Source organism: Centroberyx gerrardi, chromosome 21, assembly GCF_048128805.1.
Source record: "Centroberyx gerrardi isolate f3 chromosome 21, fCenGer3.hap1.cur.20231027, whole genome shotgun sequence".
Classification (NCBI taxonomy): Eukaryota; Metazoa; Chordata; class Actinopteri; order Beryciformes; family Berycidae; genus Centroberyx; species Centroberyx gerrardi.
Window position 1 is genome coordinate 8219024 of NC_136017.1, and position 16808 is coordinate 8235831.

A 16808-nucleotide genomic window follows, 5' to 3' on the forward strand; every position below is an offset into this window, starting at 1 on the left:
AGGTAGGCCTACAGTAGTAAAAAAGCAGTTTTGTAGGTGCTGGTGAAATCTCTGTACTACAGCAGTCACTACCGAGGTCGACTGATGGTGGGCTTTTGCAAGCTGACAATGAAAATGACAGTTTGGCTCTGTTCCTGCTTAATTTTGAAATAAACAACCAAGCACATGGAAATAAAAGTGTAAATAAGACCAACACCTACAAGAGAGCTTTGTATCTGGAAGGTGTTCCAGACAATGTTTATGATCCTCCTTAGCGGTGAGGGAGCAATATAAAGCAACTGAGATACTGAAGCCGTTCTCAGCCTCCTCCGAAAAGCGGATTATTGACTCGACGGGCCCCATGGCGCCAAAATTAGCCGACTGCACGTCCAAACACTCCCACGCCCCTGTGTTCTCGCCCACATTAGCCCGCACCAGTAGTAATTGATTCAAGTCTCGAGGGAAATACAGTAGATAGCAGAGAGGGGAAAAAGAGCTGTGTGGGGCAGGAGGGAAGAGATCATCCCACAGGTCAGCATGCGTGTGTGTGTGTGTGTACGTCTAGCTTTAGGATATCAATTAACGCCAGAGTTAACGGCAGAATTACATAACACGCTCTCTCTTCCTCTCTCTCTCTTCTTCTTCTTCTTCTTCTCTAGCTGCTCTGCAATTTCATGCCGATGGACACAGCTGGGTCTGCTGGGACGGTCAATGTCATGCACATGGTCGGCCTGTGACCTGCCCTGCTCCAATTAGATCACACTGTATCGAACGGTGGCCCGTCTGGAGAAACCCACACAGAAAAACATCATGGCTGCTGGAGCTTGTTTGACTGTTGCTGCTGCCTCTCTTTTCCTTTACCGGCAAACGGTCGCTCTGGCTCTGCGCCATATCACAGACACAGTTTATCCAACTTTTATGTGTGATGAACCCAGGCTCATTTAGACTTACAGGAGACCCATTTTACATCAGAAACCATTTGATCACCAGGGACTTTTTTGATTCCAAACAAAACATCTAACTGACCCCTATTATGTAATAAACCATTTTAAAACTCTTAATGCAAAGATCAGTAATCGGTAAAAAAAAAATATATATATATCTCCCATAATGTTCCTGCTTTTCCATGTTTGGTCACATTTGTAAGGAAGTTATCTAGGTGATATTAATAGATATGAAATGCATATTGTAGTATATTTATAGCACTTTTGAAGAAAAATACATAATAAAAACCCCAATAAATAAATCTACTACTGCTAAATAGTGACTTTTCTTTACATTGGTGGCTGTTTGAATCACCTTCATTACTCAGTAGACTTCATACAGTAATATTTTTGGGTCAAATAGTTAGCAGTATTTAGCAATAAGTTGTCTTTTAGTGTATCTTGTTTGTGTATTTATTTTATTTGACCTTTATTTAACCAGGTCGGTCCCGTTGAGGTACAAAGACCTCTTTTTCAAGGGAAGCCTGGCCAAGATAGCAGCATAAAAATAGATAAAAGTTCTATTCTATTATCTTCTATTATCTATTTTGATATGCCACACTCCTGCAGCAGTGAATTCTATACATAAAACCGTATGGTGAGATTTATTTGCATTAACAAAACATCCAATAAATACATCCTGAATGAGCTATGGTGTGTATGTGCATCTGTGTGTGCTGATATAAATGAACACAGCCGCATACAGCTTTACACTATAATGATCTCTGATTGCTCAAGCCGATAATGAGGTGGGGTTTTATCATGTTGTGGAGAAGCTGCAGCTATTATTGTGGCAGTATATACTATCTCTTATTGTACACATTCATCATAGAGATGATCCTAACCTTTCCCAGAGCTGTGATGGAAAAACAAAAACAAAGGAACAAATTCACTTAAGGTGAAAGGTGACATGAGCACAAATGCAGTTTCTCTCTCTTTCTTTCTCTCTTTCACAGACTCCTATAGAGCCAGCCACTTTCTAAAGACGATCTTTACAGCCACTTTCTCCCTCATATTCTGCACCTGTTTTTCTCTCTGCTCACTCACTCACTGTTTTCCTTTTCTCCTCCTGACCCTCTCTACCTTCGTCTTTTTCTAGTCCGCCATGCCAATTCAAATCTTCACTGCGAAAACATGGCATAAAATAATAAATAATAATAATAAAAGAATTATTCAGTACCACAAGGAAATGAATTAAAGCTAATTCTGCTCAAGGGTTGTCTCTTGCATTTCTTTTAAAAGCAAAAATCTAATGAATAGGTGACATGTCATTCACTCTAACAATGAAAGATAAAAGGAGTATTGAAAAGGAATACTGAATGGAGGCTAGTCTGTGGACATGTATTAATTCTTAATGTTTGTACACTGAAGAAAATGTGCAGTCTTAACAGGTAATTTCAACCTGTATGAAGTCAGAATAATTTCTTAAAACGAGTGAAAAAGTCTTCTAATGGGGAGAAATTTTGCTTTTGCTTTTTTTTATTAGACAGTTCAAAGTAGAGTGGGAGGATTGGGAGATAGAGGCGGACAACATGCACCAAAGATCCTGGGCCTGATTCGAACCCACTTTCACATGGTTACACGCCTTCAATTAATTTCCAATGAGAGCTGACGCCTCCGTCTCCGTCCTTTTTCTGGACGGACAAATTTGTCACCATCCGTTTAGCAAATTAGAGTCGTTCCTATGTTTGTTTTGGCAGCAAAAATGGCAGCAAACACTGAGACACCATCCTCTTATTGTATGACTCATCATCAAATATAAAAGGGAGAAAGCCTGGTGGGATGATTGAAGGTTTTCCAGGTCAGTTTCTTTTTTAACTGTATAGTCTGTTAGTCCATTTTCTGTTGGATCAGTGTGGCCGCCCTCTTATCCCTCCGAGCCACCAGAACGCTCTGATTTGACTTGTTTTAACTGGTTTCAACAGTTTTCGAGAAATTAGCGATGTTACCATGGAACAAACAGAGTTATCTGCTTTATTTTAAGATACTGCCAATTGTTCCATGCAAACCTCTGAAACAAGCTGATTTGTATTGAAGAAGTGAATTGATCTCACCCAGGACTCAGATAGTTCCCTTTCTTTCAAGAACAAAATCAGCCCTGTTCTGTTCTTTTCACAACCAGCTAAAACCCTGTGTTTCTGAATAAACAGATAATTGCCTTCTGTGAATGAGATTCTCTCTGTTCTTTTCTCTTTTCCCAATCCATATTTATGTGAGCCCGATTCCTACAAGGGGCCCGAGCATCTTAAAGCCAAAAAAGTCACTTTAAGAGCGTCATTCTTTATTTATTTTGCTTGCAGCTTCATCTTAGTCTCACTGGGCTTTTCGCTTCTTACCAGTGACTTTTCTGCCCTGCTTTTCAACCCACTCTAGTTGACAGGACTGCACAAGGAGAGAGCGTGTGAATGGTAAAAATCAGCCTTAGCACAACTGCCCATGGTGTAAAAGGCCGAAAAGAATGCACAGAATGCCACAGACGCTCGCTCCCACGCATTTGACGGTGGATGGTGGCTACTTATCTCCCACCTCCAACGCTCTTTTTTTTTACCTCAATGCCTCCTCTATTCCGCTCGCTTCCGTCTTTCCATCCTTTTTCCTCGGCGAATGCTTTTACCTATCCCCCGCCGCCTCCGTCCCATTCAGCTCTACCTTTCAGTTCCTTCCTTCGTCAGCGCTGCCTCTGCCGCCCATTTTATTCCATTCAACTCTATTTTTCTACCCCTCCTCCTCGACGCACGTTAGACCTCCACACAACCCCCCCCCCCCCCCCCCCACACACACACACACACACACACACACACCCCGCCATGCTCCTCCCGGTGTGTCTCTAGTCCCTTGGCTGTTAGCTCCATGCTGGGTGGGCTGGCAGGAGAGAAGAGGCAGCCAGCGGGAGGCGGGCCGGGCCTGCCAGAGCGTGTGCCACCCCACCGAGCCACTGGCACGGGCATCAGGTTCTCTGTTATGGGGAGGCTTGATACAGAGAGGTGGGGGAGATAGAGGGGCGTCCCCAGTGTGGATCCAGTCATGGCGGGGTGAAAGAGTCACTTACCATATGGACGAGCATGGATTGTGTTGCGTTCAGTGTCGCGCAAAGAGCAAACACACTTCAAAAGCGCTTTTCAAACTGATATAAGACCCCCCACAGCATCACCATCCCCCCCAGCCCCCCAACACACACACACACACACACACACACACCTACACACACACACACAAACACAAACAGTATGGGGCTATCTTACCTGTGCAGATGAAGAACTTAGACTCTCCAACACTTAACTCCACTTTGTTGAGGGATATGGACACCTGGAGGGCGGCTGTCAGGGAGAGAGAGAGAGAGAGAGAGAGAGAGAGAGAGAGAGAGAGAGAGAGAGAGAGAGAGAGAGAGAGAGAGAGAGAGAGAGAGAGAGAGAAAAAAGATGCATGTGTTATTACACTAGTAAAAGAAAGAGAAAAAAGGATCTTCATGGTTTCCTGTTGATGATTGGATAGACACAATCATAAACAATTTCTCAGAAAAGCATCAGTCTCTCTCTTTCACATTGTGGCTCATTTCCTTCTTTGTAGCTGTGTTTTATATTATCTATGGACCATTTCCTTTTGTATGTCATCTTGTTGCATCTTGTTGTCACAAAATTGTAAGTAGTGCGGCGCTTACTTGATCGATTATATTAAAATACCCTTATACATAAAAATAAAGGCTCTTCAGAAATGCCCACAGTATCTCGTCAAGTTTACAGCTACTGCTAGTATAAAGCATATTGTTCCTGCTGAATAGAAGAATTCAAACACAATTTATCCAAACTTGCTAACTGCTTTCAACTTCAATGGAAGTCAGATATTTCTCCAAACAAAGCTCTGGGACAGATTGCATTGATGGATTTTATAAGGCACATAGCTAGTTGTGACAAGTGCGTTTGTCAGTTTCAAGCTGAATGGGATCCTTTCAGCTGAAGTAATGGCATTTTTGATCATCTCTCACAACAATATATGCATTTAACAACAGGAGCTAAAGTAGCAGAGCAATGACAGAGATCGGCAAAGAACTCAATAGCAGTGGTATTTTCCTTTAGTGACAAAAACTCTTCATGTAAAACTCTCTCCGTCTGAATTACAAATTGAGTCCCTAACACACGTAGCATCAATAAAGACCCTCTCTAGTGCAGACAAAGGTTAACTGGAAATGTCCTTGGCGTACCATTTAACAGACATCCATTCCACCTAATGACCCACAGTAAAAAGGGACAAAAACCCTCGCAATGGATGGCAGTGCCACAAGGTTACAGTCTGCCAGACAGTCGTGCAACAATCAGACCATTCGTCTGCGCTGCCCTATTGAAACAGGCACTATATCGCCAGACAAAAGGGGCTCTAGTGCAAGTTTTATAAGGTGGAGGTGGAAGGTAGTTAGCATGGCGTTAAGGCTTTCTTGTCGGAATAAGAGCGTGTCTCAATCTTGGCTGACACTTAATGGTCAATTGGGAGAGAAAGAGGAAGAGAGACAAATGCAGAGAAAGGGAGATATAGACAGAAAAGATAGAGACAGAGAGAGAGAGAGAGAGGGAGTATGGCAGCCCAGCAAGGTGGAGCTGGAAGTGGCTCTAATGTGATGAGAAGTGATTGGCAACCCAGCGGGGAGAGGAATCATTTTTAGGCCGTCCCTCAGCACAGCGGCAGTATTACCATTTCTCTGTGTGAAGCGTGCCAATAGAAGATAGTTGATTGGCCTGTCATATTTGAGGCTTTCCTACTGTAAGTGCCTCATTCTTAGCCCTTGAGAGCTTTAAACCTAGGTAGTAATAGCAGCCGAGTTGGGATCAAACACGAACCACAACGATAACCACCTTTGATCGCCGCACTCACTTTCCCTTCTCCCAATGTTCTCTAACAGTCTAGACCCCAATTTTGTCTCCAAATCTGAAGATATTTTTGCTGTTAGATACGATTTTGTCCAGAATTTCATGACTATCTGTATTGCAGGTAGAGAGATAACAGAGAAACTATGATCAAAATGATCATTCTTCTACCTTCTCTAATTGTGTTAACTTCTTGTAAATGAAACAATGGTGAAGTTTAACAATTCATCAATTTGCTGGGGACCCCCTGGAACTCCCTCAAGGGCTCCTGGTGGTCCCCAGACCCCATGTTGAGAACCACTGTGTACTGTTCACAGTACACAGTACACAGGTAGTTGGAAATATGTGCACAGCCAATGAAACATTGAGTGTATGAGTCAAAAGTGCTGCGATTCAGTGGTGAGGAAAGTTAGAAGCCTAAGAAATCCCACATGCACACACACATACTCTCACAGACAAACTGAATAATACTGTAATGGATGTTAATTCTCTCTGAACAACGCTGAAAATTAACAGTGGAGCTCAGGGCGCCTGTCAATAATTGAGGAAATGATGACATGATTATCTGCAGCTTCCCGGGGGAAGATGGCTGCAGCCAGCAGCAGCAGCAGCAGCAGCGGCAGCAGCGACCGAAACACTGACACCGCTTTCCAGCAGCAGTATCACTGGGAGCCATCTGCCATGGAACCAGGCCGTCTATAGATGGCAGTAGGGGGACACTGCCACCTTTCCGACTGGTACCTGAGCAGGCTGCATGATGAAGATTGGGATCCGCCTGTATCAACCTATTTGATCATTCCTGCTGTCAAACTCCAGTGTAAAACATTAAACAGTCACCGGCAGAAACTCTGACACACACACACACACACACACACACACACATACACACACACACACACACACACACACAGGGACACGAGAGAGCGAGTCATGCAAGACACGTTCACGTCACAAAGCCTCTAGATTCACACGCGCACTCAAACACATTCAAATACACATCCAATCCCATACAATGCAATCCCATGTACAAGAATGCACCCACCCACACCCATACAGTACACACACACACACACACACACACACACACTATTTGTAATGGATGCAACTAGTATTTTGAGATTGATTCATCTTGTCTATTTAACCCAGTGCGCCTCCACGTTGCCTCTGTCTGACTTTAGGCAGATTCCAGTAAACGCTTAGTAGTTTAACGGATTTCAATTATTAATTGATCCAGGTCTGTCTGTTGTATATGGGATTGACCAAGTAATAATTAACTTGAGTACAACCTTGTAAATCTAACCATTTGGATGCCTTTTTTTTAAAGTTGAAATACACACAGCAGTCCCCACAGCAAATAGCCATTGACATTTTAATGAGAATGCTGATTGAATTTGAAATATGACATAGAAGAATATGTTTATTCAACTCTGTCTCGCCTGGTGGGGACACAGAGAAGTGCTAATTATATCAATTCTCAGGAATGCAATGCTGTCTGCTGTACCCACCCGCTTATTATAGAACTTGGGTCAATATGTTATGAGCTAGGAAGACATTTCAAGGCAATTATCAGCTCCAATTATTAGCTCCTCCAAGAAGTGTTGGAGACAAGCAAAATAAGGCGGCAAAATAAACCATTGATTGCCATTTGTAATGTGTCTGAGTCGGTCGATACCGTGCATGACGTGCCAGTTTGCCTAACAATGCGTATTGACTGTGTACAGCCTTATGGAAATCTAATCACAGGGATCTGAGTCTAGCTTCTGCATCTGTGTCACAACTTGAAATATTTCAGCATCAATAGTGAATTCTCAGCTCAAAGACACAGAATTGTCGCCATATCTGACACAGCGGGGGTGATGGAAGCCACAGGTTAGAGAAGCAGGTTTGTGACCAGATGGCTGCCGGTTCAAATCCCCCAAACAGCTAAGATTCCCTTCCTCAATCAAAGATGTACCGTTGAGCAACGCGCTTAACCCCCAAATGCTCCAGTGGACAAAAACCTGCACTAGGCATGATTTCTACATAAAAATACACCCGTCCTATACGCCTAAATCACAAGTGAGGCAGCAACAAAGGAGAGTGTTGCATCCCCACTAACTGAGATGCTCAAGATTCTCCCTTTTTGCCCAAAATAAATTCTGGTGTTGGGTATGGACACTTCTCCGCCCACAAGAAATGATGAATCAGAACATAAGAACTGTCTCCTGAGAGAGCGAGGGCTTCGTCCACAGAAAGCTGGACTCATCAACGATAGATTGATCACTTGGTGAACATGAGTGAGCTGTGTGCAGATTACTGACATCACGATACTGTGATTTCTGGGTATTGAAGTTCAAATTTTCCAACCAGTTACCTCTCGCTGCCATTTGGAGGCGCCACCGTGCGAAGTTGCCTCGTGCGGCTTTGACTCATCTGTTTGAAATTTCCAATAACAACGCCACATGATGAATGGCCTCATATTCATCAAACGAGGGTCAGTCAAGCTCACCAAAACCAGCGGAGCAGGAGGTGCTGACTGAGCTGGCCCGGTGACATTATTCTGCCACATCTGGAGCCAGTGCAATAGTGTGCAAAACTTGCCAGCAGTTAAGACAGTGTGACTAAATCTAGAGCAGACTATGGCAGGCTAAACGCATCGTTGCATTTAGCAGGCTAAATCCAATGTTTGATTGACAGAGTGGAGAGTGTCCAATCAGCTGGCAGGGAAAAGGATGGGATTCTGTAATCCTGTACTGCATAAAAAGCTCCATTATAGCCATGGCCAAATAAAATGCATGACACAGAACGCGCGTGTGTGTGTGTACGCGCGCGTGTGTGTGTGTTTGTACGTGTGTATATGTGTATGTATGTGTGCTGTATGTGTATGTGTGAGTGTGTGGGGGTGTATGTGTGCTGTATGTTTTTCTATGTGCTTTTGTGTGTGTCTGTGTGTGTGTGTGTGTGTGTGTGTGTATGTGTGCGTGTCTGTGCATCTGTCAGTGTGTGTGTGTGTGTGTGTGTCTCTGTATGTATTAAGCACACAGAGCAGATAGGCCCCGAGGCAAAAATGCTCTGCTTTAATTGTCTGTGATTTCGTGGAGGAGTTGAAGGGAATTCTTCCCTTGAACCACAGACAGAGAGACAGAGAGAGAGGGGCAAAGAAAAGAAGTAAAAGAGTGGGAGAGCAAGAGCAAAAGAAAAGAGGGAGATAAAATACTAATTACTATGTTTTGTATTCGCCAAACCTATGTGTCTTGTGCATTCGTTCAAAGGTGCTAGCAAAGGCAGGGAAAATAATGTCCAGAAGGAATTAAATTACCTCCCGCTAAAGAGTACTATAAAGAGTCCACATCCTTCAGTCCTTTTCTTATAGAAATTGGTGACTTGAATTTTCTGTTTGTTCATTTAACAGTCATTTAAGAAGACAGGTAAATGAATGATCCCATGGTAAGCTGTAATGGGCCGATTCACGTATCAATCCTTCATTTGAACGATACTGTCAAGTGAACGAGTTGAGTCAGTTCGCCAATGGAAGAGAACGAAAATGGAAAATCGTTCGCTGTCTGTGGCTGGACTGCACAAGTTCAAATACAGCATAAGCGAGCAAGTATTTGGGATAAAGACAGTTGTTATCTACCTACTCTATCTTGGCAATGACTTCAATGACGTGTGGGCTGGCTATTCTGCAAAATAGGCGTAATCAACCTAAGTCACAGCAAACTCATACATTCTCAAAGTTCCTTGTTCATTGATAAGATACGACTTCATGACGCACGAGTGACGCTGTACGATTCGTTCAGCAGTTCAGTTGCTAGTGTGTGGCTTTGTATCTCAGATGCTGAATCTCCATCTTTAGTTCGGACTGAACAAACCGTTCAGTTGCTGTTTCAGACTGAATGAATCATTCAGGAAGGTAGGCAGTGCCTCCTTTTTTATCAAGAGACGTGGTGCAGATGTGAGTGATTTGTTTTAGTCTGTTCAGTGGTTCAGTTGCTGGTGTACATGTTAGTAGCTCACTTGCTGTATCAGGATGAGTGAGCGGTTTGTTCGTTTAGAGGGTTCGCAATTAACTTAGTGAACAAACTCTGTACATCGGTGCGTGAGCGTTTAACTCTTTTCACTTGAATGGACATGATAGCATAAAGTGCTTTTTGCTATGAAACTGTCATTTTCACAAAGGTGAATCAAGTGAACCGGTCCAGAATCAATTCACTACACTCGGGCAGCCTGAAATAATCGAGTTAAAAAAGAATCAGTCTTCCCACCACTAATGGCAAAAGGCTAAGGGCTTTTGAAGGGGGGCATGAACTGCTGGAATATGGAGTATACTGTATTTAGATGTAAAAGAGAAAGACAGAAAGAGATATATGTGTGATGAGCCAGCTCTAATGATGACCCAAGCCTATGAGGCGACACAGAGAAATGATATTCGGGGAAGTGAGGAGTAAATTATCTTTCTCAGAGACAGACAATATTGTGAAATTCATTACACATTCATTTCCTCAAGTGCAGACAGAGAGCTTTGAGTAGAGGGACAGGGCTGTTGCTTGATATTACAGTATCACGATTTTTAATTTCACACAGAATGGAAAGTTTTTGCCAATTAGTTTTCGCCAACTTCGCCGTATACGTTTTCATCTCTAGTCGCTGTTTTTCTCAGCTTGTCTAAGTATACCTCTCTGCCTGCCTGCCAAGCTGGCTCCCTGTGTATCCCTAACCCTATATATCTGTCTGACTGCATAACCACTAGCCTGCCTTCATGCTTGAGAGGAGAGGAGGGGAGAAGAGGGGAGAGGAGAGGAGAGGAGGGGAGAGGAGAGGAGAGGAGAGGAGAGGAGAGGAGAGGAGAGGAGAGGAGAGGAGAGAGACAAAGAAACGGAAAGGAAAGTAAGCGGGAGAGGAGAGGATTGGAGCAGAGAGTAGAAAGGAAAGGAAAGGGAATAAGTGGATGGGAGAGCAGAGCAGAGCAGAGGAGTGCGGTGGTTCTACTCACCGAACCATATCCAATCGTGCCGACATACAGTATCAGCCCATGTGTACAGTCTCAGGCGCAACCCACAGCTACCTATTATCTTCTCTCCCTCACACACACCTTCTCTGTATCTCTGCCTTTCGCTCGCCGACTGCTTTCCGATTTCTCCCTTCTTCCTTAAGCCTCTTACGCCTCGGGCTGCAGCGGCCGTGATGGACCTCTCACTGTGTGTGCACCTCAAAATCCACAACCTCCCCACAATGCAGACACACACACACACACACACATGCGCACACCGTCATGCAAATACACAGCAACAAGCACACACAGACCCATAACCAAGCAAACACTGTAAAAGGTAAATATAGAGTGAGTTCCTTCTGAAGTGATAAAACCTGACCTGGTCCGGCCTCAAAGGTTCCTTACCCTTTCAAGGATGCCCTTTCATAGGCGGCCTGTGCCTGTACCTGTGAATGGCCCCATCTCCCATTGTAGACCTGAGAATACATCAAAATCCTGCACAAAGGATCTATCCCAAGCCACTACACACACTGAGCCAGAAGGATGAATACTGACTCTTGATAGCTCTACTCAAATTTGATTTTAACACTTGCATTATCCATCATATAAGTCAAGCTCAAGGCCATAGTAGGTGTTTGACAGTGAACCAACTGTCTAGGGATTTCATGGACTTTCCACGGTTAACATCACTGACTGCTGTGGTTACATGTCCATCATCTCAAAAACAACATTCCAGAAGCATAATGGAGTCACTGTCCTTGGATAACTCCTGCATTCCAGGAGTTATTTTGTGACGAAGTGTTGTAATTTACTATTTCGGTGTACACACTTTCCCTCAACCTGCCTCGTCTACTTCCACTTCAGTTAGTGATTTCCTACATTTCCGAGAATGCCTTTCAACATCCCCCCCGAGAAGGGGCATGAATTTGTTGCATTCAGCTGTGGGTTATATATATGTAGGTGGAGAGAGCGATAGCGATGGCGGAGTGAGTATTTCTAGTCGAGTAAAAGTGGGTTCTTAAGTTGGTATCTCTGCCTCTTCTGCAATGGATCTTCCTGAGTGATCGTTTAACACTGGTGCAAAATGGCGAGTCTAGAAAGAGGCCATTGCTCTTTGATTCTGAGGGACTGACACTAAGACCTGACGTCTACAATTGATGTTTTAGATAGATTACATTTTTTTCTGCTGTCAAACCCCATTGACGTCTAAACATAACGCCATGTCATCTACATTTGGCCAGTCATCCTTGGGATTGAGAAAAAATACACCACCAAACAACAAAATGGGCACAGAAATGCAAGTTACATCCCAAAACTACACTCTAACAATGCAACAAGGTTTAATAAACATGAAGAAAGCGATTCGCTTAAAAATAATTCAGCAATTTGACTAGTTTTTGCCGGACCGCGGAGCAGGGCCGGCCAATAGGCTACTAGTATTTGTCCCTAACTGACTGACTCACTGTATATCACCACGGCTGCCACAAAATCAAAAGTTGGTCAATGTGTCTAATATGCGCATCACGTCATGTCTGTTATTTGGCGATGCACAGACCAGCAGCATTATAAGCTACTCAATCCAACAGAGTCTCCCGTTGTGGAAACGAAAGTGAAATTTAAAATTCCACAATTTGCATGTGTTAGAAACGGGATTTGTAAACTGTAACACGTGTTAATCTGAGATGTGTCAAACTGCTTAACCCTCAGAGTTAACATGAGTGCAGAGACTGGCATATTGCCCCACCATTGGATGTCACTGGACGCTGCTGCAACTGTAGGTAAGGACAAGTAATCCTATTGAAATGAATTGCACTGAGTCTACTATGTGTAGATTCAGAGCACTTTCCATTTTCCATTTTCCATTTTCTTCCACAGCACCTGTTCCACCATATAATGGCAGTGAATGGAGACAGAAAAAAACACAATTCTCCAATCCCCTCTCATGGAGCAACAGATAACAAAGAATCACAGATTTTGGGGTTTTATCATGGCCAGGAAGCTACACAACCCAAGGTACTACCAAAGTTCAACATCACTTTAAGGGTGCTTATTGGCTCGCTTTGTATCTTGTAGGAACCCCCAGTGAACCCCACTTTTGGAATGTTCTTCTTGGTTAATTACTGTCCGGGCTTATGAACCATTTACAAAGGGGCTCTTCAGTGAACCTTCTGTGGTTCCTTTATGTTTGCAAGTAGAAAAACCCCTAAAGAAACCTTGAAGCACTTTTAGTTTTTAGAGTGTTTTCAGAGGAATCCGTTAGAGCTTGCTGTATTCATGGGTCAACAAAATAACAAGGTAAGTCATTCAGTGATTTTTCGTAAGTGCAGAATGAAATGCCTCTTTTGCCAATGAGGTCGTTTCATCAAAACGACTCGTAGTATCAAGAGCACTCCACCATTTGCTGAAACAGGATGTAAGTCCTCAAAAGTTATGAAGCTGTCATCATGTCAAGCTGGGAAGCTGTGAGAAAATGACGGTAATATTCTTTAAGGACCAAAGGACCATCCTGTCAGCTCTGACCACAACCAACACCAAACCCGTTGAAAGACAGTACAGTCAAACAATCAAGGCTGTATCAGAGGGCAGATGAGTTGTCAAAAGGTAAAATGCGTATGTCGTTTTCCCTTTTTCCCACCCCTTGCCCTTCCAAGTGGCGATGCAATCATCAATCAGCCATGACAGAAATAGTGGGGTTGACAGCTAGGCCTCCATTTCAGCTTTTCAATTGCTACCTTGCAATTAGAGCCTCCAAATGTCAAAGTTGCTGCCAGGGTGTAAAAGCAGTAATTCACGAAATGACGTCTACATGTGTACAAGCATATGGACACGCACACACACACACACACACGTCCATGGACACACAACACACACATACCTCTCAGACAAACATACAAACAGACAGCAATATGACCTTGGCATTGTCACATAACCCCCATCTCCCTTATCCCCCATCACAAAGATGATTTCTATCCCAGATTGCAGAGAAACTGGAGCGTCACACTGTGATAGAGTAAATCCCATTTGCTCGGATATTGTGTTCATATTTATGGAAACATAGGAAAAATGGGGCCTGTAAACATAGGTGCAAGATAATGTCCTTATCCCCGCTCTCTTTTCCAAAATAGAATGATGCTCCACTGGAAATTATTCAGGAGCTATGTCTTTGCAGCCTTTTGGCTTTGACCATTTGTTAGGTATTTTTCCAATTCTTTCTTCCTTTCTCTTTCTATCTGCGCTCTCGGTTGCTCTGTGTCTAATCTATTAGTCTCTTTTTTCTTTATCTCTCTGTCACCCCACCATTTCTGTTTCTCAATTTCTTCCCTTTTATCCGTTCGCTCCCTCTCCTTGGGCTGCAACTTGTTTCTGCATATGGCAACATCAGCGAGTGTGGTTTCTGCATATGCCAACATCAGCAAGCGGCTCAGAGAAGTCTGGGGCCATAATAAATCCAGGTATGTCATTCTGAGAGGCTGCTTTGCTCCACACCACCCTGTGTTTCTCTTCAAGTCTGTTCCATGCAGCCTTTCTCTCTCAGGACCGGGCATAATATCCCACACTTCCTTCAGTGGTAAAATTGATTGTCAGCTTGTGTAGCACATATTCAGATATATATCTATTTCATGATCAGATGCTTTCAAAACTACACTCACGCAAATATTCTAGGATTATGCTCAAGCAATCAATATCCATGCATCCATCTATCACCTTGTCAGCCTATACGTGTCAATCTTGAACACTAATGATGTGATGATCAGATGTAAGCTTGACGCAGGAACATAAATAGAATGCTGTATAAGTGGAGCAGCGCTGACACTGTTAATGAGTCACTAGCCGTTCCCTTTCCAAGGACCGTGGCAGTTTTTCCTAGGTATTAATAAGGTCATCCATCAAGAAGAAAAGGTTCCTGTCAAATGATTAGGGTAATAAAGCCAATTAAAACGACCGGCCATTTTTCCGAATACAGACAAGCTAATTAAATATATATTAATATGAGGCCGCTTCTGCCACTTTAGTGTCGCTCTTTAATGCTTCACAGTGCGTCTGTGTTCCAAACACTCTCCTGGACGCCAGGAGAAAGAGGCCATTTTCAAATCGCGGGTTAATGTCACGGCAAACGTGACATGAAAGAGTATTTTGACTCGACTAATATTGTAGCATCTTGGACACACACACATCCTGTACCTTATTAGCAGGTGCATGGTGGACTGTCAAATCAGTGGCTAAGGGCGGCTTGCAAGCTGCTACAGGTCCTGTCCCAGGTAGCTAGTGACAGTCTTCACAGCTGGGGGTTTTTCTACTAGTGGTCTGAAAATGCACCAATCACACCAATAATTGGTATCCAGGCAAAAATACAGCATGGTGTTAGTGACAATGAGACCCTTACAACTAGTAGCTTTCCACCAGTGACCCAGCAGTGTAGCACCTGAACCACGCATCCTAGTTATAGGTGACTCCATAACCCGTAACATTAGGCTAGAAGCGCCAGCCGAAATAGTCTGTCTACCAGGGGCCAGAGTTCCCGACATAGAGGCTACTCTTAGGGTGCTGACAAACAGGCATAGACATGTGGATAAGGCACACAACAACCAGGCTAACCAGGCTACTCATGATAACATCGTAGTACATGTCGGCACCAACAACACTAGGATGAAGCAGTCGGAGGTCACTAAACACAGCATAATTAGGACATGTGACCTCGCCAGCAAGATGAGTCGGCATCGCTTAATTGTCTCTGGTCCCCTCCCCGTTACGCTTAATGATGATATCTACAGCAGATTAGTCGCCCTTAACCGCTGGCTGGCCAAGTACTGTGAGCAACAGGGTTTTATGTTTTTAGATAACTGGCCCTCCTTCTGGGGTAAACCTGGCATGCTTAAGACTGATGGCATACACCCTACTGGGTTGGGTGCCCACATTTTGTCTAGGAACATGGACAGGTGCTTGAGGCAGGCATGACACACTCCCCTAAAGCATGTTGGGTCTCAGGTTGTTAGACAGCCTGCTAGGATTTCACCTAGTGCGGGTTTGGAGTCTGATAGCTCAGGTAGCTTAGTGTATCCAATCTGTGTCCCGCCCTCGCCATGCCACCTTTTGCCATCGCCGAGCCAAACGTTCTCAGCATAACTTTATTCATATCAACCCTTCTGGCTGCAGCATTGACGCTACAACGAACTCTATTGCGTACTCGCAAATCAGCACTGTATCCCTTCCTCGTCTCTCCTACCGTCGTCCTCGGCCGCCGCATGGAACAAAAAATAGTAACGTAATTGAGATTAAACCTATTCGCATTGCTGAGCGTCCCGAACCTACTAGCAACACAAAGCGCATATGTCTCGGATTCATCAATATCAGATCACTCGCTAACAAAGCCCTGCTGGTCAATGACTTAATTAAAGAACATAGTATTGACATAATGGGATTATGTGAAACCTGGCTAAAGCCAAATGATGCTCTTCCATTAATTGAAGCTTCCCCCTCTAACTTCACCAACTCGCATGTCGCTCGGACATCTAAGAAAGGTGGGGGCGTTGGCCTAATCTTAAATTCGAGTCTGAACCTTTCTCCAGATCTAAGTAACAAACTCTCATCTTGTGAGATGCTCACTATGCGCCCGTCCATTCCAGTTAGCATGGGCCTCAACCACTCTGGTATCCTGCCTTTCTACCTAATCATCCTTTATCGCCCTCCTGGGCCCTATTCATCTTTTTTAGAAGAATTTTCCAATTTCCTCTCTGACCTTGTAATTCGTACGGATAACATCCTAATTATCGGTGATTTCAATATTCATCTAAATTGTAAAACTAATCCACTTAGCAAAGCTTTTTCGTCCCTAATTGACACTTTTGGCTTTACTCAGTTGGTTCACGAACAGACCCACTCTAGCGGCAACACTCTTGATCTGGTCCTCGCTCGTGGTATTAACGTGTCAGACTTAGAAGTTTTGCCGTATCCACCGGCATTATCAGATCATTATCTCATTAAATTTCAAATTGCTCTGCCCTGTCGGCATTCCAATCC

General features: G+C 43.7%; 1 protein-coding gene across 1 annotated transcript in view; it reads right to left on the minus strand.

Moving 5' to 3' along the window:
* Positions 1–5178, minus strand: part of ncam2a (neural cell adhesion molecule 2a) — an 84763-nt gene extending 79585 nt beyond the window's left edge. The window contains exons 1-2 of the mRNA XM_078290970.1: positions 5173–5178; positions 4205–4268 (exon numbers count right to left, since the gene is read on the minus strand). Of these exons, the coding sequence (XP_078147096.1) occupies positions 4205–4268; positions 5173–5178 (70 nt within the window). The remainder of the gene's footprint in view (positions 1–4204; positions 4269–5172) is intronic.
* Positions 5179–16808: the final 11630 nt, after the last annotated feature.